General features: G+C 46.4%; 1 protein-coding gene across 1 annotated transcript in view; it reads left to right on the forward strand.

Annotated features, from left to right (window-relative positions):
• The window catches only part of VPS13B (vacuolar protein sorting 13 homolog B), a 2,999,480-nt gene that overhangs the window by 1,478,987 nt on the left and 1,502,563 nt on the right, over nt 1–17,930 (forward strand). Inside the window, exon 24 of the mRNA XM_086966051.1 lies at nt 10,971–11,191. Within this exon, the coding sequence (XP_086822177.1) occupies nt 10,971–11,191 (221 nt within the window). The remainder of the gene's footprint in view (nt 1–10,970; nt 11,192–17,930) is intronic.

The following is a 17,930-nucleotide window of genomic DNA, read 5'->3' on the forward strand; positions in this document are numbered from 1 at the left end:
AGTTTTTTCTGGAGTTTTGCGGTGGTACCGGCGTATAGGGTGTTTCCGTAGTCCAGGCGGCTCGCGACCAGTGCGTGGGTGACCGTTTTTCTAGTTTCGGTTGGGATCCACCGAAATGTTTTTTTGAGCATGCGAAGAATGTTGAAGCAAGATGATGAAACGGCGTTGACTTGTCTGTTCATTGAAAGTGAGGAGTCCAGGATGACGCCCAGGTTCCGTGCGTTGTCCGTCGGGATGGGTGCTTTTCCAAGGGCCTCTGGCCACCTAGAGTCGTCCCAGGCGGAGGGGGAGGTACCTAGGATAAGGACTTCTGTTTTATCTGAGTTCAGTTTCAGACGGCTTTGCTTCATCTACTCGGCTACTTCTTTCATTCCTTCATGTAGGTTGGTTTTGGCGGTGTTTGGGTCGTTGGTGAGTGAGAGGATCAGTTGAGTGTCATCAGCGTAGGAGATGATGTTGAGATTGTGTTGGCGTGCGATGGTCGCGAGGGGGCTCATGTATACGTTGAAGAGGGTGGGGCTAAGTGAAGATCCTTGTGGCACGCCGCAAATGACTTCAGTGGCCTCTGATTTGAATGGTGGAAGGCGGACTCTCTGAGTTCTTCCTGTAAGGAACGAGGTGATCCATTCCAGTGCTTTTCCTTGGATTCCGATGTTTCTGAGGCGTTGTAGCAGGGTGCTATGACAGACTGTGTCGAAGGCTGCGGAGAGGTCGAGGAGGATGAGGGCGACTGTGTCTCCATTGTCCAGTAGAGTTCGAATGCCGTCTGTTGCTGCGATGAGTGCGGGCTCGGTTCTGTGTTTGGCTCGGAAGCCGGACTGTGAAGAGTCGAGGGATTTGTTGGTTTCGAGGAAGGCGGCGAGCTGGTTGTTGATAGCTTTCTCAATGACTTTGGCCGGGAATGGAAGGAGCGAGATGGGGCGGTAGTTTTTGAGTTCGGTGGGGTCAGCTGTGGGTTTTTTCAGAAGGGCGCTGAGTTCTGCGTGTTTCCAGCTTTCCGGGAAGGTGGCGGAGTTGAGGGAGCAGTTGATGACGTCTCTGAGGTGTGGTGCTATGATGGAGTCTGCTTTGTTGAAGATGTGGTGAGGGCAAGGGTCTGTGGGGGATCCTGAGTGGATGGAGTTCATCAGGCGGATGGTGTCCTCAGTGGAGATTGGGTTCCAGTCGTTGAGGATGTTCAAGGGGGGTGAAGGTACGGCAGACGGTTGGGTGGGTTGGTCTCCGGGTTGGTTGTCGAAGCTGTTGTGGATGTCTGCGATTTTGTCGTGGAAGAACGAAGCTAGGGAGTCGCAAAGGGCTTGAGAGGGGGTGATGTCGTTGGAGTTGGCTGATGGGTTGGTAAATTCTTTGACGATGTTGAATAATTCCTTGCTGTTGTGGGCGTTGTTATCTAGTCGGTCTTTGAATGCGGCTTTCTTGGCAGACCGGATTAGTTGGTGGTGAATGCGGGAAGCGTTTTTGAAGGCGTCCTTGGTGCTGGTGTTCGAGTCTTTTTTCCATGCCTTCTCGAGGGAGCGGCAGAGTTTCTTAGATTTCTTAAGATCATCGTTGAACCAGGAGGTGTTTTTTCTGCCTAGTTTGATGTGGCGTTTTTTCAACGATGCTAGGATGTCGGCGCTGTTGGTTAGCCAATGAGTGAGGTTAATGGCTGCTTGGTTGGCGTTCGATGAGTGGGCAGGTGGGTTTTGAAGAAGCGATGAGGAGATCTGGTTTCTGGTGATTTTGTTCCAGTTTCTTCGCAGAGTAGGTTGAGGATGGTTGTGGGTTGTGGTCTTATTGTAGATGAAGTGAACGCAGCTGTGGTCCGTCCAATGGAGAACTGTGGTGTGACTGAAGGAGACATGTTTGCTGGAGGTGAAGATAGGGTTGAGTGTGTGACCTGCATTGTGGGTGGGGGTATTGACGAGTTGTTTGAGTCCGAGGTTGGCGAGATTGTCCAGAAGGGAGGTGGCGTTGCTGTCATTGCTCTTTTCCAGGTGAAAATTGAGGTCTCCCAATAGAATGTAGTCCTCGGAGGGGAGGGCATGTGGGGTGATAAAGTCAGTGATGTCATCACTGAATTGTGCACGGGGTCCTGGAGGCCGGTAGAGGAGGGTGCCTCTGAGTGTGGTCTTGGGGTCGGTGTGGATCTGGAAGTGAAGGTGTTCAGCGCTGGCAAGGTTGACATCTGAGCTGGTTGAGATGCGGATGGAATTCTTATGAACAATGGCGATGCCTCCTCCTGTTTGCTTGAAGCGGTCCTTTCGGATGATCTTGTAGCCTTCCGGGATGGCAATGGTGATGTCTGGGGCTGAGGAGGCGTTCATCCATGTTTCTGTTAGGAAGGCGACGTCCGGAGAGATGGTGTCTAGTAGATTCCAGAGGTCGATGGCGTGTTTGTGGACCGAGCGGGTGTTGAGCAGGATGCATTTTAGGTGGTTGGTGTCAGGTCTCTGTTTGGTGTTCGTGGATGAGGAGGTGTTTTTGGTGCCGTCAAACCTGCAGGAGTTGCAAGAGAAGGGTCCATGGGTGTGTCCAGGAGCGGCTTGGGCGCAATTGGTGAGTCGACCGGGGTTTAGGGCTAAGAGGGTGGTGGCGTCGTATGTAATGCGGGAGGGGTGGGTGGTACGGGGACCAGGGGGTCTGGTGCTGGGCGCGGACTTGGCGCGGACGGGCGTAGACGGGCTTACCTTTGGCGCACCTTCGGCGCGAACTGGGCGCGACCGCTGCGCTTGACCGCTGCGCGAGAATGCTTCTGACATATATGGATGGTGGAGGGGGAGGGGCGAGGGAGGGTCAGCAGGGAGGCGGGGCGGGCTGTGGGGGCCGGTCTCTGGGGCACTAACAACAACAACAACAGGCGTAAGATGGCGGCAGCTATCTATAAACAACGCTACTTGCGTTATGCTGAGGCTGATGTAATTGACTACGCTTGCAGCTGGAGCGTCCTGTTTAAATAGGTGTACAAAGAGAGAGCGCCGACAGTACAATGCCCCCAAGCGTTCCGAAGTCTATTTAAGAGGTCAATGAGCGCCGAGTCAGCACTCCCCTGTAATTTAAAACTCCCAAATGCGTGTGGCAGCACTCGCGCTGCAGCGCTATGCAAGCCGATCAAGTTAATGCAGATCAAGTTAATGCAGTAATTTAAAACTCCCAAATGCGTGTGGAAGCACTCGCGCTGCAGCGCTATGCAAGCCGATCAAGTTAATGCAGTAATTTAAAACTCCCAAATGCGTGTGGAAGCACTCGCGCTGCAGCGCTATGCAAGCGGATCAAGTTAATGCAGTCAAAAAATTAAACAAAGCACATCCAATTAACGATACCACACAAGGAGCAGGCAGCAGGACAAAAGGGAGCGGCCGCTTCTGAACTGGTCAGGGCCAATTGCCTGCCATCTTAGCAATGGGGTTCTGAATGATAATGAGTCTCCCTTGCACTTCATACCTGATTTTGAAGATTTGTATTGGCAGTGCTTTTTTTCAGGTTCATAGTCATAGATCTGTAAGCAAATGGGTTCTATCCATTTAGTCCACTAGGATTTTACGCTCTTGACTACCCTGTTTTTGGACCTTTACTGTGGATGAGTCTTACTGTCTGAGTCTCATTTCACAGTAAATTCATAAAAATTGGACTGACTGCGGTAACCGCTGGTGTCCACCTTTTAAAATAAGGCTGCTGCAGCATAGCTAGGGAAAGAAGTACTGGGCTTGTTAGTTGTGAACATTTGTGTGGGATGCACTTGTGAGATTACCATTGTGTGCAGCTCAGAAATTTGTGTCAGGTAGCCTGGCGCAGAAGGGACTCTGCAAGGATTAGTGCTGACCTGGAGTAGGCCTTATGATATTAATGGGCATTCATAGATAGATAAGTCTGTTGGACTCACTGGAAAATCTGTAGTGCTTTTACTGTACTATATATAGCAAAATCTGCATTAAATTGCAGTTTTGCTCCACTTGGGCCTACACAGTCCAGCAAGGTTTCAAACTGGTGTAAAATATTTGCTCCCATTTTGATTTTGCAGTTGCCAACATACTACTTTCACAACTTATGTGACTCTAGAAATTGTCATATTTCTCTGGCACAGACTATAATCATATTCCAGGCCTTTGTCCACCCTACTTGGGTGCTCCCCAGCAAGAGGGAGCAAAAGTCTACCCACAAAAACTGAGCAATTATCAGTGATTGACTCAGTTCCTGGGAAATGAAGGGGTGTGGAGGACAAACCACACCTGATAATTAGTTTGTCATATTGCACCTGGGCTGGGACAGCCCAGGCCCACTAGAACGGAGGAGGAGGGCTAGACCTTTAGAGCCAACACAGTTAGAGCTCGTTTTGGGTGTGAGGGGCCAGCAGTGATGTCGGCTGGGGTGGAGCTCAATCCCTCAGAGGAGATCTTTCCAGAGAAAACTTGAAACTGCCTTAATGGATTGTTCCATGTGCTATGCAGGAAGGTTAAGACGGGGACGGAGAGATGATGCAGCAATGCCTTGCTTCTAGAACTTTCCACCTCCACTTAAAACTCATGCTCATGTTAGAGACAAGTGAGAAGAGATTGGCTCTGGGAGGTGACTAAAAGAATGCCCATCAGGAAGGAGAAGCCACCTGATGCCCTGCAAAGATGTACTAAGGAGTTTGAATCCAGATGACCCCCAATACTAGGATTGATCTCTCAAGGGCCAATGGTCTGTCCGCCTTATGCCCCCTGAGGGTCAGTTGGGGGAAAGAATCTGGACTTCTTTGCCTCCTCTTCCACTGTGCTTTCCAAGATGGCCAGGAGGCCATAGCACCGGAGGAGTGCAGACAGGAGGGTGTTCTGATAACTTGTTACAAAGGGGCTATGCAGGATGCATCCACCAATAGGAGAGGAGTGCCAGGATCCAATCAGAGGTGAAGGCTGACATAGGCCACCAGGAGCAAAACAAGCCCTAATTGGGGATGATAGCCCTTGCAAGGCCAGAGATATACCCAATTGAAGATTTTTACCTATACAATCAAAAACGGAGTGCACGGCACTCTGTTGATACTTAGTAAAATACCCTTGTGGGCCACAGCCTGATGGTCTGCACATCTTTATTTACTTAATTGGGGATAAGGGCATGACCCGGGGATCCCAGTGAACTTCTGACCCAGAGGGCCCAAACCATCCAGGCCAAAAGCAAGGATGTGCTAGGGACCCTATCCCCAGGGACCAAGATATGGCGGGTTGCTGGTGCATTGGTTTAAGATTCTGAAGCCCCTATTCCCTGGGACTAGAAGAGTCTCTGAGCCCCATCACATCCAGCCTCTGCGCTGCCTCCCCGCTCCCTATGTCCTTGATTGTGGGGAGAGTCCCAGCACTGCTGCAACCCCCCATTCAAAATGAGCTTGCCAGCTCCTTCTTCAGTAATGGACAATGTCTGCCAAGCAGGATACCGGCTGGGGAAGCCAGGATTGTTCCACCCTCGCTGCCATCATCTACTCTTACCTACATGAAGAATAAAGGCTCTGGTGGCCCAGGTGGGACTGGGAACTCACAACTAAAGACACAGTAACTTGGCATACGGATATGAAAGGCAAACAAAGCAGCAGAGACCTGCTAATGTATTATGCCCAACAATGGGCATGGAGTACCCCATAATGGCCCGGAGGAGCTTAAGAGCTTTAATTTGAATATTCTTCCTTGTGGTGGCCCTAAGCTGTGCAGGGGGCCCACCAACACTTTTCACAGATGGTGTGTGTTGTAGGGTCTGTGGGAGATGCAGCAGTCACCCATCTTCCCCCACTCCCCGAAAGATTGCACATAAACTTACCCATGTCTCCTGGGGCCTTGTGCCATTTAATCTAGGAGAGGTGTTCATTGAGTTTAAACACCCTCTGACCTGTAGCTTTTTCTCTTAGCCTCTGGAGTTCGGAGAGTCCTTGTGGTTGGCACTTTGGCTGCATTATGTGACTCGAAGAGTGTAAAAGTCTCTTACTTGTCTCTTACGCCGATGATACTCAACTATTGATCTCCCTGTCCCAAGCTCCCTCCTTTGATGCTGATAACTTCAAATCATGTATGTGCAATCTCGCAGATTGGATGACCAAACACTGCCTCAAACTTAATGGCACTAAAACTGAGGTACTCATAATTGGAGGTAAGGATACTAACTGGACCAAAGACTGGTGGCCACCTTGTCTGGGGCCTCTACCTACTCCCAGTCGGGAAGCGAAGAACTTAGGTGTCTGGATTGACAATAAACTGTCGTATGATAGCCATGTTAAGAAAATTGTAGGGAAGTGCTTTGGGGTCATGAAAACTCTCAATCGTACCCTGGATCTTCTCCCCTTAGAGTCCAGGCGTACCATGACTCAGGCACTAATAACCTCCCGTATAGACTATGGCAACGTGCTTCTGCTGGGAACTTCCGAAAAGAACATCAGAAAACTGCAGGTATTACAAAACTCAGCTGCACGATTAGTTCTAAGACTTCCCAGAAGAGCACCCTCTAAACCTACCTTGGCTACCCTTCACTGGTTGCCTATCAGGAAGAGAATCCTATTTAAAGCACTTCTCTGGTGCTATAGGATTATCTCTCAGAAAGCACCATCCTATCTGTCCAATCTAGCCGTGCCCTACGAGCCCAATAGATCCCTTCGATCCATGGGAATGGGTCTGCTCAAGACTCCGCGCACAAAAAAAGCTAGAATGGGAGGCCGCTCTTTCCGTTCACTAGAAGCCAACAAATGGAACACCCTTCCCACCAACATTAGATTAGCGAATAATGAGTCCTCTTTTAGAAAACTACTGAAAACCTACCTATTCGCCCTATAGTCCCGTCCCCCCCCCCCCCCCCCCCCCCTCTTCTCTTCCCTTGACTCTTTCTCCACAGCGCGGGGACACGCCGGGAGGCGTCACCAGGCGCTTTACAAACCCCTTTAATAATAATAATTAATAATAAAAGTAAGACTGTGACAGATATGTTTGTGGTTGTGTTGATTATAATTATAAATGCTTCATTGTTAATTTTGTTGATGAACATTGCAACGCTTATACTTATAGTGATTGCATATGAGTATTATTGTTATTAATGTGGTGACCCCCTGACAGAGCCAGGAGACCTGCCTGATATAGTGATATGGTGACTACTTGACTATGCCAGTAGACCTCCCCTATGTCTAACAATACCCCATTATAATCTGATGGTGCATCTGGTATCAGGTGAGTGGGTGAGGCAGGGTTCAGGGCCAACTAGGGGTGTTTTATGATATGACGGTGTCATCAAATGTATTTCCATCTACCAGACGTATGTAGATCTAATTGAACATGTAGTATTAAATGGTTAGTGTAATAAAAGTACTTTTCCTGTTTAAAAGAAAACGTGGACTAGACAGTCATTTATTGAGTTTTGTTTTTGTATGACAACAAATTGAGATCGCTAGCACACACGACCTCTCCTGAGTAGGCACTGGACAGCTCTGCTTTGCTTTCCTGGGAGAATCAAGTGTTACAATGGGGCACTTGGTTCCCAGTGAAAAGACAAATGTGGAATATCTCTTGCGCATGGCTCCAAGATCTTGCCTATTTCTCTACAGTAATTGTAGGCCTATTGATCCCAAGGCTACTTGAGTTTTCTACTGCCTTGTGCACTATCGCCTCACCCGCCCTTCCCATATAGTAAATAACCTATGTATATTTTTAGATGGCAAAGTTTTCTTTAGTGTTGAAGGGTACAAACTATACATTTAAGTAGCCCATCGATCCTCCACATTGACCTATTGACCATGCCAAGGTCCCAATTCCTCCCTGACTGACTTTCTTTAACTTATTATGTGCATGTCTCTCCAAGAACCAGAACTGAAACTAGAAAAAGCACAAAATAAAACAGCTAAGTCAAGTGTGGATCTCAGGAAATAGTGCCAAATCTCTCAAAGCCCTCCACTGCCTCCCAATCGAACAAGGTACAGATCTCCATACTCCAAGTGCCTCCACGGACTAAGGGCCTGATTAGGAGTTTGGAGGATGGGATACTACGTCAGAAACCCCTCCACCGTACTACAATTCCATTATATCCTAGAAAACTTATAACACGGCGGTTGGGATACCGTCAAACTAACAATCAGTCCCAAAATCTTCACAAAACCTCATCCAGTGCACTAAGATCCAGTCTTTGTCACCAAATGGTCGTAAGTAAAATAAAAGCCCTGATATGGGCAAATAAAATTCTAATCGTATTAGACTCTGGTTTGAAGACTTCCTCTTAAGTATCTACCCAGTTCTTAATATGTAAAAGGAAAAAGTGCCATGACCCAGAGTTTTTCTCAGAAGCCTCTTGACAAATCTCGTGGTTGCGGAATACCAAAGCGTGCAGACTTCACTCCGCCTCATGCCTCTTTCATTTACTACGCTACACCCATTATTTCACTTTTGCAGGTTCTTTTTCATCCCTGGTTTCTCTCTTTGTCACTTGTTTCCTGCTTTGCTGTTCCTCACCCCCCTTTTATGCCTTTCTCTCCGTTGTTATGGGTCAAAGTTTTATGATTTACAATAAGTCCTGGTCACCTAAAATGTGTGCCAGTGTTCCCCCTCGGCAACCATCGCCTCAGAATATGCGCTTTATGTGCACTTGAGTCAAGGAAGAACTGTTCAAGAAGGAGCTCAACTATGTAAAGTGACTAAAAGCACGAGACAAACCATAACATAATCTGAACAAAAGGCAGTCATAACTGGACGACCTACGCGAAGGACCCATTGGATGTCTGCTTTTACCTATTAAAAGTAAAGTGTTTCCCTGACTCTTCTAATTGGTGGAGTATCCGATGGCAGCACAGAGGGGTCAGGTTCCAACACCGACTGCTAGATATCTAGTAATAAACCTCAAACTGGGACAGAGAGCAAATCCACTCCAAAGTAGCAATGAAGCAACATGTACATGGCACAGCTTTCTTTACATTATCTAGATCAAAGAGATCCGCACAACTTCCATGTTATTATTATTAATTAATGGAATATATATTGCTAAAAAGACCTGGTGATTATCAAAAGATTAGGAGGTATAGTAAAATAAAGTGGGGGTGCTGTCATAAACCGAGCCGTGCACATTGGAAGTAGTTACAGTGCGGACAGACATAGACTTAAAATTGCAGTGGTTGTTAAAACACTGATTTCTGTGACACATTATGTTGAAGAACAGCAACTCTGCTGAGGCTGGCATGACGTCAGCTGTTTGTGTCCCCCCCCCAAGCCTGCTCTGCTTCTTGCCTGGTAGCCTTTCAATGAGTGTAAGCCTGCTCGCAGCATGCATCTCCAGGAGGCAGGAAATCCCCCACTGAACTTTAGGTAAACACCATTTGCTCTTAAATCTGGAATCTCATGAAGATTCCAGGGAGGAGCCACAGCATATCTTCCAAGAGGATCTGCTCAGCCAATGGATCTTGAAAATCATTACATTAACATTAATAAGAGCAAATCGGTTTCTCAGTAAGCACGATATGTAGTCCTGATTACATGCCAAAATCTACTCTACCCGACACATTGGTCCTATATAAAAAGCATTGCCATTTCTAATGCCAATAGCGCAAACTCTCGCAAATGCGAGACCGTTTTAATGGTGGCTGTGCCCCTTTCTTTAGATGCTGCTTGCCGTATTCAGGTTACAGCTAGCGGTAACTAAACAAAGGGTGTGCGGCCACCATTAAAGTGAAAGCATAGCATGGGGTGCTTTTACAAAAAAAAAACATTTGTTTGTGAAGGTCTCAAACAAATGTATTTTTTTTGTAAAAAAGGGCCCCATGCCGTGCTTTCAGTTTAATTGCGGTAGCTCCCCTTTGTTTAGACGCGGCTCGCTGTAACCTGAATAAGGCGAGCAGCGTCTAAAGAAAGCGGCGTGGCCACTTTTAGAGCAAAAGCATGGTATGGGGCGCTTTCACTGAAAGAAAAAAAAAAAGAAAAAAGGTTTTGTAGCGCGGCCGTTAAAGTTAAAACGGACCGCACTGACAACTACAATAAAAAAAGAAGCGCGGCCGCTATAGTTACAGCGGACTGCCCTGGCAAATTAAATAAATAAAGAAGCACAGCCGCTATAGTTAAAGTGGATCGCCATTACTAATTAAAATATAAAAGCGGGCGGCGTGCACTGTTGTAGGAAAATACGTCATGGGTGGAATAGAGGAAACTCATTAAAGAAAATAGTGCTCACAGACTAGATGAAGCAGACTGTGTAACAACACAAGTAAAAAGTCCTGTCCTCGTGGGTGGTTACAAATGCAGACAAGACAGTACCAAGGAGGGACTTCCAAGCGTATTCATGAATGAAGTGCAATGATTTAGAAAGTTACACAAGAGGACAAACCAGGAGACTCTTGGTAGATTTTTAGACTGTGCATACAGCATCATATATTTGAGAACAAGGAAATAATCACATAAAAAAACAACATACAGCTATAACTGCACTGTAAGCTAAAATGTGTGAACAACCCGAATTGACCTTGGTGCTTGAATGTGAAAGTGACACATAAAGTGGCGACGTAAGTGACAATTGGTGAACAGCGAAAGAGAACGGCGCAGAGTCATTGGATCGAAACGCCGTCGACCCTCTCGTGTAAAGTTTTTAACTTACATACCCAACCGTCCTCCTTAACTACACCAGTTGAGATATTGTTGTTTGTTTCACGTACCTACCCTGATCTCAACTCTGTTTACGGGTTACACTCCTGTTGTTTTAGACACAATTGAAAAGATGGGCAGGAGATGGGCGGAACTTCAAGTCCCTACCTGAATACAGCATGCCTCGAAGAGCAGTTCATGTGCTGGCCAGGCTCAACCTAAAAAACATATATATATTATCTTTCACGCATTCATGTGAAAGACACTCTGATTTCAAGATACGTAATTTGAGCTTCCCTGAAATAGGCTGTGCTATTAGGTTATATAAATATTACTGTGCATGTGGGTCATGAATGTGTGTTTTTTTCATTTTTAATTAATATTGTCCGAAGCGTAATGTTTTTTTGCTTCTTTTTCCCCCACCAGGTGATGCTTTCCCCTGGACGATCAGCTTGACTCATTTCAGTGTGTACACTCTGCTCGGTCAGCAGATGACGCTGAGTTTGGTGGAACCCATGGGCTGCACCTCCACTCTGGCCGTCACCTCACATAGTCTGCCGGGCTCCGGTCCTGAATCCAGACACTCGTTTGTTGTCTGTCTGCACGTGGACCTCGAGCCATTGGAAATAAAATGCTCCAACCCCCAGGTTAGTGCATTTAAATGATTTATGAACAGACGTTGCAAATAACTCGATTTAACTGCCATTGTTCTGAGTTTTGTTGGGGACATCCTATTCCGTTAGACATGGTAAAGTTTCTATTTAAATGCTGGGTCACGAAGATGAGGCTGTCTGCATTAAGAGTTCCTTTGATGTACTCTCAGGTTCTGAAATGTAAACCCATCCCAAAATGTTACTGGTACAGCACAAATGCATCTTTTGGCAGATAGAATTAAATCACTTGCAGATGTGCAGCCTGTAAGTGCTGAAACATCGCAGTGCAGTTACTCGCAATCTGCATGATGAAGAAAATCCTGTTTGTAGTCTTGGGTGCAGCGTGGAAAGCTTTCCGGTGAAATTGGAGTTTGTTGAAAATGTGTTGTCCGTGTGCCTCTTAATTAGAATACATGTGCCAAGCTGCTAGGGATCACTTTCTTAGCCCAAAACTATAGAAGAGTTGTGTCTGCACTGCTGTCTTGCACATATAACTAGAGGAAAGGAAATTCGGCTTCTGTAGAAAATGTTCAAGTGAGTTAATCTAGTCGTTTTGAATTTGCACAAATATAGCTTTGCATATTTTAAAGTGATCTGACAATTGTATCTGTGTACTGTACTTCGTAAAAAAAAAGCTTGTAAAGACAAGCATTTGCAATGCATTAGGTCTCGCATTAGGAAAGTTTGAGCTATTGGTATTGTAAATGACAAATATTTTTTATTTATGTGTTGGTTTTGAAAATAGCCAAATTAATAGCTTTGTCATTTACAATGCCAATAGTTTTATCTTTCGCAAATGTGACACCTATACCATTTGTAATGCAATATGTGTTGTATATACGCGACTTAGATGTATTGATATTACAAATAACAATGGCTTTAATAATTAATACTTAAATAAAAGTTATTGTAATTTATAATGGCAATAGCTTAAACTTTTGTAAATAACGTTTGTGAAGATTATGTCCATTGTATTTTATTGTGACGAAAATCAAAGAACAGAAGTGCAATATTAACATCTTTTTGTTTCATTTGTAATAAAGCTTGAAACATTGAGATAACATATTTGAACCAGTTGTTGTTAAAAGGTTGGACAGATTGATGCTGTGGTGATGCGATAGATAGAGTGAGGGCGATAGAGTGAGGGCGATAGATCAGGATGCAACACAGAAGGAGGGACGGCATGTGGGAGGCAACACAGAGGGTGGATGGTAGGCAACACAGAGTGAGGGAGAGCAGTCAGTAGGCAACTCGGAAGGAGAGCAGAGGCAGCACAGAGGGAGGGTAGACAGGATGCAATACAGAGGGAGGGCAGTCGACGGCAACACGGATGTAGGAAGGGCGTTCGGAACTAAACACATTTCGGCAACAGGGAAGGAGCGAGGGTGGATGGGAGGCAACAGGGAGGGATGGTGGGTCGGAGCCAACAGTGAGAGATAGGCATCAGTGATGGAGGGTGGGTGGTTAGACAACAGGGAGGTAACACAGAAGGGTGGTGGGCGGGATGCAACACGGATTGCGATACAGTGGGTGAGTGGGTGGGCTGCAAAACAGAGGGTGGGTATGGCAACACGGAGGGTTAGGCAACACCGGGGGTTAGACAACGCGGGGGTGAGGCAACGCGGGGGTTAGGCAACGCGGGGGTTAGGCAACGCGGGGGTTAGGCAACGCAGAGGGTTAGGCAACGCAGAGGGTTAGGCAACGCAGAGGGTTAGGCAACGCAGAGGGTTAGGCAACGCAGAGGGTTAGGCAACGCAGAGGGTTAGGCAACGCGGAGGGTTAGGCAACGCGGAGGGTTAGGCAACGCGGAGGGTTAGGCAACGCGGAGGGTTAGGCAACGCGGAGGGTTAGGCAACATGTAGGATGGGTGGGCCAGCGGTGAGCCCCACGAAGGGTGGGTGGGCGATCGGCAACACGAAGGGTGGGAGGAAACACGGAGAATGAGTGGGCGGGCGGCAGGCAACACTGACGGTGGTTGGGGGTTCGCTAGGCAACACGGAGGGTGGGTCGTAGGTAACACGGAGATTGGGTGGGTGGTAGTCAACACTAGGTGGGTGGGCAATAGGCAACACATTGAGGGAGAGGCAACAAATTGGGCAAGAGGCAACACGGAGGGTGGCTGGGTGAGAGGCAGCACAGAGGTTGGCTGGGTGGGCGAGAGGCAGCACGGAGGGTGGGTGGGCGAGAGGCAGCACAGAGGGTGGGTGGGTGTCGGGGCGGGTGTGAGGCAACACTGTTTAAGAAGGAGTCAACACAGAGGGCGGGCGGGTGGCAACACAGAGGGAGGGAGGGCGGGAGGCAACACGGTTTAGGCAGGAGGCAACAAAGAGGGAGGGTGTGCGGGCGGGAGGCAACATGGACAGGCAACATGGAGGGAGGGTGGACATTTGTGTGAAAATAACTAAGTGTCAGTAATGTTCACGGTGTATGTAGCAGCCTTGAGTTATTGAAATAAGATTAACAAAATAACCAACAGTAACAAGGTTATCAAAAGTTATAACTCAACTCAGATGTCGTATGTATAATGTAGCAACAATGCGCAGTTATTCTATTCACACTTTGCCTTGACCGCTAGCTGCTCTGCCATGAGCATAATTGTCTGCTAGTAGTTTTGGAACAGGGGTTAAGTGTGCGGACCTTGGTAGATTAAAAGATCTGAACCAGCAGGAGAATCTGTTATTTTATTTGCCCGATACAAATCTTTTCTCGTCTGTTGGTATAGCGCAGTACTACTTAAAGCCTCAACCTATTTTCTTCCAAAGGGATTTTGAATTATCCATGTTTATAAAAAGCACACCAAGTACAAAAGCAAGTAGGAAGAAAACCTTTCTTTTACGAGTATTCCAACGCATTGTTGCTCTGTGCACTGTGTCTTTTCCCAGCGAATAGAAGAAAGGTAACAAGAGTGCTAAATGCAGAGGTGCAAAAGGCGAATCGTGAATAACAAAAGGCACAAAGGACTATTTAACATGATACATCAACAGGACACTGAGTCACTCTGACTTACGAGTTTTATTTTGACAGAATGCATAGCGTTTTTCAAATGTTAAAGAAATGCACCATTATCAAATTATTTTGGCTTTTATTGTACTGTTATCTAGTTAAACCAAAACACTAAGGTGGAGTATTTGCAATGTTTAAACGCTTTCAAAACAAAACACTCGGAGTCTGAATGCCAGTCAGGAGAGAGAGAGAGAGACAGACACACACAATATCTGAGAGGGTGAAAGGGGCTGGTATTTCAAAAGTTAGAATCGAAAATTGTTCTTGCCAAGTTAACATCAGTAATCACAGTTGTAACAAGACAACAATGCCCTTATTTGCCAACTTAATTGTGTGAACCTCCGGATGATGAAAGGCTGAGTCCGCTCAGGTAGTATGCAGAACTGTAACTTGCAGATTCGCACAGATCTCTTCGTGGAGTGTGCGCCCCGCTGAGATTTCTCACTAGTATCCTATTGTTACAGGTATTCTGTGTTGAAGCTTCTCTGTGATAACAAGAAAAGCCTGGGAGTGAACTGAAACCAGTATGAATAGAAAGCGGATTTGAATCACGGCTTCCTCTGTTATTCATGTGAGCGTCAGCAAAGAGATTTATCATCTCCATCACAGGACAAAATCGGAAGTGGTTAGAATAGAAACACACGGACTGACACCCGATAATAAGCCACGCTGTGGAGTCGGTTATTCTTTAAAGTCTGTGAGCGCCAAGAGGCAATGCAGTTTGCAGTATTGAGCTATATACATGTATCATCCTCATGAATTCAACAAAAGTTAAAGAGATCGGCAGACTTACATTTTGGAGTTAGGAGATGGACTCTCGTCTCTTTCTCTGTAGCGCCTCCTTGTCCAGCCTCTGGGGGGTGGGCGGAGGTCTGTGCAGCCCCAGCCCCTCCAGGATGCCTCTCTTCACCGCCTCTAGCTGTATCCGCTTCTCCTGCTCCCCCAGGGGCCGCAGCACCACCGCAGTCAGGAGGGCTAGGCAGGCCTTGGAGTAGTCACAACACACACTATTTAACGGAGGGTCTAAGGGCAGGTTTTACGACTCAAAACTGGACACATGCCCCTATTCAGTAACTTATAACAACAAAGAGTGTCCAGGAGTCGCAATCTAATGTTTTAACGCAAGACATACCACCATGTGACTTTGTAAGTTAGACTGTGTATACACTCAGGTGTGAAGGGACATTCAACTACTCATTTGTACAGCATGCAACATGGGTAGGAATTTTTCCCATCAGTCGCCGCTCTGTGCCACCATTATCACATCATATGGGTTCTCCTTACCCAGGAGTTAGTACACAAGGTCAATCACACTCAGACAGGTGTGGGGACTATGTGAGCGAGGAGACCGATGTTATTCGTGTATGTGATGGTATCAAATATGGTGTTGAAAGGAGTTATTTTACACCTGAGGGAAAGCAGTGCAGTGAAAGTAAAGTGAAAAGTGAATAAAATTGGGTGAAACTGAGTAGAAAAGTGATTTATTAGTTTCTCTCAGATCCCAAGGTTAAAAACAAGTGAGGAGTAGATTTGACAGAATATCTACCGGCAAGTGGTCAACATGTTTCTGCATACGGTTGGAAGATTTTCCTATGCATTCGTCAGGACCTAGATGGTGCTACTGCTTGCATTTAAATAAGTGAATACAATTTAAAAGGGAAAAATTTCCCCTGAAAAGCAGGTGTAGAATCTCCACCACAGTCTACAAAAGTCACACAGGAGACAAAGAAAAGAGAAAAACACAACACGTATTAGAGAATGCACTCAATGCATCGTGCTATTCTAGTGGTCACGTATTTACATTTAAACAAACATGATAACACTCACCCAAAACTTGTGGGGATGGCGCCTCACCTCACCTGGCAGCAGCTCAGGTAGAATCGGAGCACCGCTCTGTTTAGCAAGATATAATCACAGGGGACACTCAACCGATTCAGTTAAAACAAGGCAAAAAATCAATGAGGTGCATCTCTGATGGCGTGAGAGACACACTGACATAACGTGTGTGTTAAAAGCGTCACCGGTGCCAGACCGGGACAAGTTTTATGTGTTCGGGCTTCTAACATTATAAAGCTACGGACTCGTAGCGGACAAGACTGCCTGTCTAGGTTACGTAACCGCACTCTTACCTCTCCGTCGGTGTCTCCAAACGTCCCTCTGGGCTATTCTGGGGAGGCACCGAACAGGAGAAAAGGGCGGGTATATGAGTGAAACCAGTGTGTTGCATGATGGGAATCGTAGTTTTTAAGAAAACAAGGAAACCGTAGTTCCAAACAGAAAAAGGGCTCAATGATATTATAATGACATCCACGGTATTGGTTCGTTTAGGCCATCCTTGTCACTGTTTAGTTTGTAGACCCATTTCTGCTCAATTCTAAACAGAAACTGTCCGACATCAGGGCAGTGGTCCGGTATCGTAGGCTGTTCGAGTATTGTCCATTTAAAATCACTAGGACCGTGGCCTTTTTCCAGAAAATGAGCTGTTAAGCGAGTTGCTTGTTTCCGACAGCGAACTGTACTCTTGTGCTCACCAATTCTTATTTTGGTTTTTCGGGTTGTCATCCCCACATATCTCTTTGCGCACGGGCATGTGATCATATAGATTGTGTTCTCACTATTGCAATTAGTGAACTTACGTTGTTGCCATGGGCGCATAGTTCCGATGTCTACACTGGTGGATTTAGTGGTTTGTGGACATGCTGAGCAGCTGCCACAGGGATGATGCCCTTGTACCGGTGGCAGGTCCCAAAGTGCACCCACCTGTCTTAATGGTTTGGTTTTTGGTCTAGTATGCACTAGATGGTCTTTTGTGTTAGGTCCTCTTTTGAAGGCAAAAAGGGGCGGAGGCAGAGTTTCTCCACTGGAGTTCAAAATGGCCCAATGTTTGGTTATTATTTTCCGAACCTCGTTGGATCTTGTATGGAAGGTGTTCACAAAGGTCATTCTATTAGTTCTTTCTTTTGGAGTTGTAATTTCCAGTAGGGCGTCTCTGTTATTGTTAGAGGCCCTTTTCTTCGATTGGCGGATGATTTTAGCTGGATATGGCCACAGAAGACGGTTTGAAGACAGAGTTGTACAGAAAATCCATGGCACGCAACGCTCTTTTAAGTTTTGAAAGTTGCCACCCGCGAGCGCTCAGGGATAACTTGCCCTTTGGGCAATTCCTGAGGCTCAGGAGGAACTGTTCGACCAAGGAGTCCTTTGAAAAACACTCAGAGACACTCTCGGAATACTTACGAGAAAAGAAATATCCAGCTAAAATCATCAGTGTAGACATCGGAACTATGCGCCCATGGCAACAACGTAAGTTCACTAATTGCAATAGTGAGAACACAATCTATATGATCACATGCCCGTGCGCAAAGAGATATGTGGGGATGACAACCCGAAAAACCAAAATAAGAATTGGTGAGCACAAGAGTACAGTCCGCTGTCGGAAACAAGCAACTCGCTTAACAGCTCATTTTCTGGAAAAAGGCCACGGTCCTAGTGATTTTAAATGGACAATACTCGAACAGCCTACAATACCGGACCACTGCCCTGATGTCGGAAAGTTTCTGTTTAGAATTGAGCAGAAATGGGTCTACAAACTAAACAGTGACAAAGATGGCCTAAACGAACCAATACCGTGGATGTCATTATAATATCATTGAGCCCTTTTTCTGTTTGGAACTACGGTTTCCTTGTTTTCTTAAAAACTACGATTCCCATCATGCACCACACTGGTTTC

Source organism: Lissotriton vulgaris, chromosome 4_1, assembly GCF_964263255.1.
Source record: "Lissotriton vulgaris chromosome 4_1, aLisVul1.2, whole genome shotgun sequence".
Lineage (NCBI taxonomy): Eukaryota > Metazoa > Chordata > Amphibia > Caudata > Salamandridae > Lissotriton > Lissotriton vulgaris.